This window comes from Papaver somniferum, chromosome 4, assembly GCF_003573695.1.
Source record: "Papaver somniferum cultivar HN1 chromosome 4, ASM357369v1, whole genome shotgun sequence".
Classification (NCBI taxonomy): Eukaryota; Viridiplantae; Streptophyta; class Magnoliopsida; order Ranunculales; family Papaveraceae; genus Papaver; species Papaver somniferum.
The window spans coordinates 126,237,344-126,246,234 of NC_039361.1; the positions used below are offsets into that span (position 1 = coordinate 126,237,344).

Below are 8,891 nucleotides of genomic sequence, written 5' to 3' on the forward strand. Positions count from 1 at the left end.
ACATTGTTCCCTAGGATGAAATTTTCACCTCATACCCATACATAATCACACTAGCATTCAAATGATTATGGAGATGTCATATCTACAAAGTTTAATGGTTAAGCAATAAACCTCGTATTGTATTCCTTAATACTATGTCCATCTAGAGTTCAAATATGCTTCGCAGTTATGTTTTCAATATGCACGACTTGAAAGATACGTTCGGGAATGAAACAGTTCAAGTCAAATATCACTACCTCAAGTGGAAGGATGATTGTTGTCGTTGTAGCTCCTTTCTTCTTCACATCTTCAAGTCTTCGCAATACTTGTAATGTCTCATATCCTAATACTTTCAAGCTAACCTATACGAAGTTGACTCTAGTACATAATCAAGCGACTCTTAACATGAGTTTTGATTCACTAAAATATGACAACCAAACTTGACATACCAACGCTTGGTGGGTTCAACCGAGCAATGCTCTAACACTTCGTGTCAGAAAAAATTACCCTCTCTGATCTTGGAAGGATGTTTCAAAGGAGAAATGAACATCCTAATGATTATGCGAGGTTCAGAGTTCAAGCCCTCGACTGTCATGATCCAAATGTCACAGAGCAGAAGCTTGTAGATTTGTGCATCAATGGAATGATCCCGGTCTACAGAGTTTTACTGGAAAATATATGATTCCAGACCTTCTCAGGAATCCATGAAGCGGCTAAGAGGTCAGCAACTACCGCACCTGCTTTACTAGAAAGATCCAAAGCTACAAAGTCCGAAGAACCACGAGAAACTCGAGGCAGCAGCCGTTTAATGAACAAACAGTACAACCTCCAACCTTCCACAAATATTGTTGCAGAAGGAAGCAAACGAAAAGCTGATCCACAAAGCAAGCATACTTCTCGATCTCCTTCGAAAGCACAAAGGAAGGATAATGCACAAGCTCCTATCGAACACACATGAACTAATCAAGAATCACCTGATTTACCGTTTCCTATTGAAGAAGTGATTGAACTACTAGATGTATGAGTTCAAGACGGTGCAATCAAGTTTTCGTATGTCAAGAAAGAACCAACTGAAGAATCCATGGAAAATCCTCGTTACTGGTTCTTTCACAAGTTTGTCAATCATCCCACAAGTGACTGCAGAACTTTGAAACGCATATTCAAAGAAAAGGTCGAACCAGAAGAGCTTAACTTGGGGACTGAAGGAGTACACAGAGACCCTCTCCCGATCAGAACCTTCACTCTCTCTGAACCACCCGTCAAGGAAGCAGTTCAATCCTTGATTGAGCATGTATGTGAATTGATGTACTTATCAAAGGCTCAAAGGAAAGACATGTTTGCTGCATTGAATCACATCGTGTCAGGGAAGCGTTTACCGATTCAGGAGACACTCCCTGAGCCTTCAGTAACAGATGAGGAAATGTATGACTGGGGACTTCTCGCCACAGTCCATCTCAAAGGAAACGAGTTCAAACGAGCGTTGATTGATGTTGGCACTGCTGTCAATGTTATCCCTCTGAAAACTCTCAAATCTGCTAGTATCACTCGGAAAGAATATATTCATGCTCCAATTTCAATCATGGATCATGAAGGGACGCCCAGAGATGCTTATGGATACATTACCCTCAAGCTGAAGGTAAACTCGACCTGGACAGAAACCAAGTTTTACATAATCCAATAAGATCCAGGATATGATATGATCCTCGTGGATTCATGCTAGAAAGGTAAATCCAACACCTTCAACTGCACATTTATCTGTTGAGGAAAGTTCTGATTCGTAGAGAATACTCCATTGCTTGAGCATCTAAAGGAAGTCAAAACCTTGATGGAACTGACACAAAGACCTGAAGAAAATGCGCATGCTTTAATAAAAATGTCCGGCACTCAGGCAAGTCTTATTCCTCCTCATGCATCCATTTTATCACCTTTCAAATATGTTGCTTGGGTTCAAGGACTTCACTCCACCCAACAACTTAGCTATTGTAAAATGCTATGAATGGATAACCTCACCTCAGCAATATTTTACCAAGTGGTTAGACACGGAACCTCTCCGAGTCGAGCACCTCATTAATACAGTCATTGCTGAAATAATGGTTGAACACGACAAGAAGTATCCTAGATATTCACCCCTCCACGAATGTCCATATGTACCGCAAGATTGGAAGGCTTCGACAACATGGAATCCCACTGCACGAGGAATTCCGAACCAACAGAAGATATTCAGGGCGCGGACAATCAAGTCTAACAAGTTCCAGGAAGGAGATTTAGTTCTCAAAGTAACTAAGCATAATTTTCATTCTATAAGGAAAATCTAATTGGGAAGGACCTTTCATGATCTCTAAGTCTGTTGCTGGTGGATACTACAGATTAGTCAACATGGATGGCAAGGCGGATATGGCAGTAATACACAAAACATGGCTCAAGACATTTGACGCCTAAGATATTGGATATTTGAGGTATTGGGGTTCAAGGCATGAACGCCCAAAATATCTGAATTTGGTATTTAGGATTTTCTTTCACTGTATTTCAATTTCCTCCAAAATATTTGCAATACTTGCATTCAGTAATTTGAATTCATCAATCTATCAAAGTTCAGTTTACTTAAAGAAAATCTCTATCAAATCCAAAAGAAAATCCTCAATCATCTACTTACCCAAAACCAATCAATAATCAAAACCAAAAATAAAACCTCACATATCTCAGAAGTTCGGAAGTTCAAGATATCATGGAAAGGAAATCAAAGAAAATCAGCAAAATAAGATTTTTCCTCCTCTGCATCTTTCAAGACTTGTAAAGCCGTCTTCTCCATCTCCAGCACTTCAGTCAATCTAGCAATCTTATCTTCCTTCTCCATCACAGCATCATTGGGAAAGGGTATGTTATTCTCGCATGAGTTTTTGATAGCATTTATCTTCTTACGAAGCCACTTCACGTTGAAGCCAAGTCTATCAGAATTCTCCAAGTTGAACTCCCAATCAAAGAGTACATCTGGAGTAACAGTATTTCTAGCTCTGGTGCATATATTCATTTATAACATGCAAGATAACACCTACTTGCATTGTTAAAGAATAAGCATACTTAGGGTCTCTGTCAAGGATGATGTGACCAAACTTCCTCCATATCTTCTCGTACAAGCCTGCATATCCAATAGGAACGTTGAATCCGCCAATTAGTTCGTGATATGGGAGAGATGCGCCAAATGGAGTATCAAGATCAACTCCTGCACTTGGATATTCATGCACCACTATACGATTTTCAATTATCGGAGCAACTTCTATAGTCACGGCAACCGTTTCTTCAGTCTCTTCTACTCGTGGTTCGGTTTCTTCCATCACTGAAGCAACAACAATTGAAGTCTCAGACTCTTTAACAATTTAAGCAACAATTCTCTCATGGACTTGAAGTGCAGAGATGGTCATATCTTTATAAATAACCCCAGGGTTTCTCGAGTCATCATCATTGGTTCCTTCATTCTCAACTTCGGCATTTGGCACCTGATGCGAAGATTACATGAGATTAGAGCTATCCAAGTATGAAACTAAGGGAAATCATAAAATATATCATGTAAGTGAACTAATACTATTTAAGTTCTTTATTATACATGCAAGACATGAGCAAATAGTGTGAAAGTCATAAAAACACGTTTTACAACAAGCTCATCTGAAGAGATTTTACACTGCTCTGCATAAGATGACAAACTGGGAGCAATTCGTGAAGAATCTAAGGTTGGATTATATACCATTATCTTTGTACGGATGTTATCTACAACATATCAAAATTTCATAGCAATTGGATAAACTAGTAAAGAGATGTAGTCAAAACATTGGACTACATGACAATTGAAAATTTCTGGAAGTCTCCTGGAAGTTTACTGTTTCGTCGATTTCAACGTCTAAACATGCTCAAAACCTAAAAATATTCTTTGCTAAAGCTTTGAAATTTTATGGTCATAAGAAAACTGGGGTATATCATAAAAATCCGACATCGGACGAAGATTCTACAGCATTTTTACTAAAAGGCTGAATTCTGGATTTTTCAGTGACGTATTTCCGAAAACTTTTCGTATATTCACATGGATTTTCATTCATTCATTCACAAATCAAAAATTTTATGCTTCTAGAATAAAATACAAGAGAAATACTTACTTGGGTGGTCTCTGAAGCATTCAAAGAACCAGAATTGCCCGTATCAGCATCAGGAGCATTGCTTTCATTCGGTCTTGAATTTTGGGAATTCTCTTCATCACAGTCCTCCGAAGATGAACGAGCATCACCAGCACTCTCCACTTCCATGGAAACATGTTCCTGGATGCATTCATAACAATTAGAATTTTATTCACAAAGTGATTAAATGTGCGAAGAGATACTTACATCAACTTCTTCTTCAACATTCGATTCAGAAATTGTTTGCCCAGAGAATTGAAGGCCATCGATACTTGAAGGGTTAAAGTTATGTAATGGAGTAACAAACATTGGTTTTGTGATCCTAATTACACTGATGAGAATAATCCATGTTGAAAGAAATATTGACAATTCACCAAAGAAACCACTGGGGACTTTATGGTGTTAGGCAACATCTTATAATTTTTGCTCCTTCCTTTCCCGCCGTGAGTAATTGCTTCCGTTTCCGAGAAGTCTACATCGATTCGAGGTCTCACGATACGACCGTCCTGCGAAAAATTGATGAAATGATCAAAATACAATTACCATGTCCTTATGAAGATTATAATAAGGATACATACTTGTGAACACCCTGGAGATGTCTTTCGCTTATCGCCGAAGAGATACTTCAATTTTGGTCAAGTAGAAATCATCTCAGCAGAGGGAGGATCTTTCACCAAAGGCTGAACAGCCGTCGCGAAGTCATATAAGCGATCAAATTGTTGATTCCAAAAGTCTATGTAACCTGGAGTTACATAGTAATCCGTTCATAACAAGGGAACCAGTAATCACTTCCTTCAACATGTGTACGGTCTAAAAAGGTTTTGGATTACAACCATTAAAAGTAACAGTTTAATAAGTTCCACATAACAAGTTCAACATAAAATACCAGGAAGGTCAACTCGGCGGAAATTTTTCTTCTCGATTCTCGTTTCTAGGGTAACTGATCTTTATTTCAGGTGATCTTATTACATTACAACTGATGATTGGTGGTTTTTTAAGATGAGGTTAGTTAGTTTTTATTAGTTTATTTGAATTTTTGTTTAATTACTTGAAGAATTTTGAGGTTGAAGATGGAGGTTCCTCAGGTAGATCTTGTTCTTCATGTTGAAGAAAGTCCATCGATCGATCTTATTAATGTATCTGAAGATAGATATGATGTATGGAAATTTTCATTAATTGGTCAACTAGATTTTTTGAGGTTGAAATTTGTTGCTGCTATTTTGAATTTGAAGAATCAATGGAAATTAAAGGGTCAATGTAAGATGATTCCTCAGGGAAAGGGGTTTTTCACTATATAAATTGGATAGTGAAGAAGATAAAATGCACATTAAATCTAGAACATGGGAGATTTCAGATCAAATTTTAAGGGTTAGGAATTGGATGCCTAATTTTAGGCCAGAAAATTAAAGAACATCGAGAGCTATGGTTTGGGTTCATTATCTTGGTCTTAGTCTGGAATACTGGGATGAAAAAACTCTTTTACAATTAGCAGAGTAATTGGAACTCCTGTGAAGGTTGATGAAGTGACTCTGAACTGTGAGAATGGCCTATATGCAAGAGTTTTGATGGAAATTGATTTTGCAAACAAAATTCCTCATAAATTATGGATTAAGACCAAATATGGAGGGTTTATGCAAAGTGTTCTTCTAACTATTCTTCCAAAATTTTGTCCACACTGCAAAATAATTGGACATACTCAGCCAGAATGCAGGGTAATGAGGAATTTAGCTCAGGAAGCTGAAGAAGGTAAGAAAATTGGAAATAAAAATGAGGGCAGTACATCAACACCAAAAGTAGTGAATACTCCAAAATCAAATGTGGGTGGACCATCAGTAAAAAATATGGAACTATTTGATATATTTGAAACTCCAGTGACACAAATCAATATTCCAGAAGCTCAAGTTCAAAGTTTAACAGTTAATGTACCAATTAATTCAGGAAGATTTGAAACTTTACAAAATATAGATGAAGGGGGGACAAGTATGATTGATATGTTAAGTCCAACAAAATTTTTACAATTAGTTGAAGACAATTCTCTGGAGAAGAGTGTATTGAAGTATATTAATGACAAGAATGGATCTGTCTCTGAGGAAAGAGTTCCTACTACTTCTTGGACAAAAGTTATTCAAAAACCTGCAGCACCAGCTCTACCAGAGAAGAAGAATATAGAGCCTAAGGTAAATACTCAACAAAATAATGTGAAATACAATTTTAGAAGGAATCAAGGAAAAGGAGGCACTATAGGCCTCCAATCTAAACAATGAAGGTTCTATATTGGAACCTAAGGGGCCTTAAAAGACCTAGGGCTCAAGATAAACTTTGGTCTTTAGTAAATCAATTCAATCCTTCACTAGTTTGGGTGGTGGAACCAATTTTTTTTTGTACTTCTTCTTTTTGCAATAAACTGAATCTACCAGGTATGCAAAGTATGGTGATTCATAACTCAGTTTCAGGAGAAAAAGGAAATATATAGTTATTTTGGAATAATACTTTACCAACACCAACAGTTGTATCAATGTCCAATCAGATGATCACTGTAAGTGTAGGTGATTCTTTAATATCTGGAGTTCATGCTCATGTGGGTTTAATTCAAAGGAGAATTTTATGGTCAGAAATGGAGTTGATCAGTGAGTTGAAAAAACCATGGTTAATTCTAGGGGATTTCAATGCAATTACTTATGTGGAAGAAAAATTTGGTGGAAGAGCTCCTAATAGAAGATCAATGTTAGAATTCAATAAGTGCATAGATGTTTGTGATTTAATTCAGGCTCCCAAAAATGGTCAACAATTCTCTTGGTCAAATTGTCAATATGGTAGCAAAAGAATCTTATGTGTTTTGGATAAAGCAATGTTTAATCAATTATGGCTGCAGGATAATGAAGACTGGAGTTTTAAGGTGGGCCTAAGAATTTATTATGATCATGCACCTATTTTAGGTGGTAGTACAAACATTCCAAAGCCAAGGAATTTTCCTTTCAAGTTTCAAAAAATGTGGATTTCACATCATAATTTTATGGAAATGGTTCAAAAAAGTTGGTCTGAAGATATTGTGGGTGATCCATCTTTTGTGTTTCAATCAAAATTAAAAAGATTAAAAAACATTCTTAAAGTTTGGAATTGGGAAGTTTTTGGAGATGTAAATATGCAGATTACAACTGCTGAAGTAAATGTTCAAAAGGCAATGGAAGATTCAGATAAAAATCCTTTGGATGAAGAAAAATTGAAAAAGTTGGTTGATGCGCAAAATGAGTTTAATACTAAGGAGGTTCATAAGAGTACATTGATGAGGCAGAAAGCTAGGGTAAAATGGATTAAAGAATGAGCTTCTAATACAAATTTCTTTCATAAAACTATCAAGATTAAGCAAGCACAAAACTGTATAAGTGAATTAGAAGATGAAAATGGGAATGTCATTTCAGATCAATAGAGGATAGCAGAAATTCTAGTCAGTCATTTTGAGAAGAAATTCAATTTAAGGAGGTGGAAATAGCAGATTCACTACTAAAAGCAATTCCAAAAAAAGTGACAGAAGAAGATCAACAAATGTTGGATGTTATTCCTAGTACTGAGGAGATAAAGGATATTGTATTTAATATTGATCCAGATAGTTCTCCAGGGCCAGATGGATTTTTTGGTTGCTTTTATAGAGCATGCTGGCAGATCATTAATGAAGATTTGGTAAAAGCAATACAATATTGTTGGCACAAGCAGTTCATTCCAAAAGGTCTTAATTCTAGCTTTCTTATTCTTCTTCCAAAAGTGCAGGGTGCAAAAGCTCCAAACCATTTTAGGCCCATAAAAATGAGTAATGTAAGTTTCAAGATTATCATAAAGGTCTTAACAGTAAGAATGAGCAATCTGATGGAAAAGTTTGTGTCTCCTCAACAAGTTGCTTAGATAAGAGGTAGAAATATTCAAGAACAAGTTCTCCTTGCATCTGAAATGGTGAATGAAATGAAGAAAAAAAGGATAGGAGGTAATGTTGGTATTAAACTTGATATATCACAAGAATACGATTCTGTCAGCTGGGAATTTCTTTTCCAAGTACTTCAAAAATATGGTTTTTCTGCAAGCTGGTGTGATTGGTTGCATAAAATTTTCAAATCATCAAGAATATCATTATTGATAAATGGAGGGCCATGTGGCTTCTTTTCAGTGAGCATGGGGTTAAGGCAAGGAGATCCACTTTCTCCCATCTTATTTGTGTTGATGGAAGAAGTTTTAAGCAAGAATATTACTCAAATGGTGAAGGAAGGTAAAATTACTCCAATGGTAATAAGAGGAGGAATAGGGCCAACACATATGTTTTATGCAGATGATGTTTTTATGTTTTGCAATGGAGGAAAAAAAATGTCTTCAAAATTTGCTGCAATTATTGAATAAATATCAAAAGTGCTCTGGGCAGATTATTAACAAGAATAAGAGTAAACTTTTCATTGATGGTACAGATGAGGCAAGAAAAAAAATGATTCAAAATATTATGTGGATAGAGAGTCGTGTTTTCCCTGACAAATATTTAGGAGTATTACTATCAGCTGGAAGAGTCAAAACATCAACAGTGTGGTCAATGATTTAAATGTTGCAAGGCAAACTAGCAACTTGGAAGGGGAGGATGCTGTCTTTTCAAGAAAGGCTTGTGCTCATAAAGTCAGTCCTTTGTAGCATTCCAATATACAATATGGCAGTATACAAATGTCCTTCATCTGTCATAAAAACTTGTGAGAAGATTATCAGAAATTTTCAATGGTC

General features: G+C 36.4%; 1 protein-coding gene across 1 annotated transcript; it reads left to right on the forward strand.

Moving 5' to 3' along the window:
* Positions 1-5,212: 5,212 nt before the first annotated feature.
* Positions 5,213-8,039, forward strand: LOC113273103. The gene is made up of 5 exons (XM_026522871.1): positions 5,213-5,424; positions 5,635-6,319; positions 6,670-7,443; positions 7,620-7,820; positions 7,908-8,039. Exons 1-5 carry the CDS (start codon positions 5,213-5,215, stop codon positions 8,037-8,039), a joined length of 2,004 nt encoding a protein of 667 aa, XP_026378656.1.
* The last annotated feature ends 852 nt before the right edge of the window (positions 8,040-8,891 follow it).

Coding starts and splice junctions, on each gene's coding strand:
- LOC113273103 (XM_026522871.1), top strand. CDS start 5,213: ATGGAGGTTCCTCAGGTAGATCTTGTTCTTCATGTTGAAGAAAGTCCA. Junction 5,425..5,634: donor ATGATTCCTCAGGGAAAGGG/GTTTTTCACTAT, acceptor TACAATTAGCAG/AGTAATTGGAACTCCTGTGA. Junction 6,320..6,669: donor AGAAGAATATAGAGCCTAAG/GTAAATACTCAA, acceptor ATGTCCAATCAG/ATGATCACTGTAAGTGTAGG.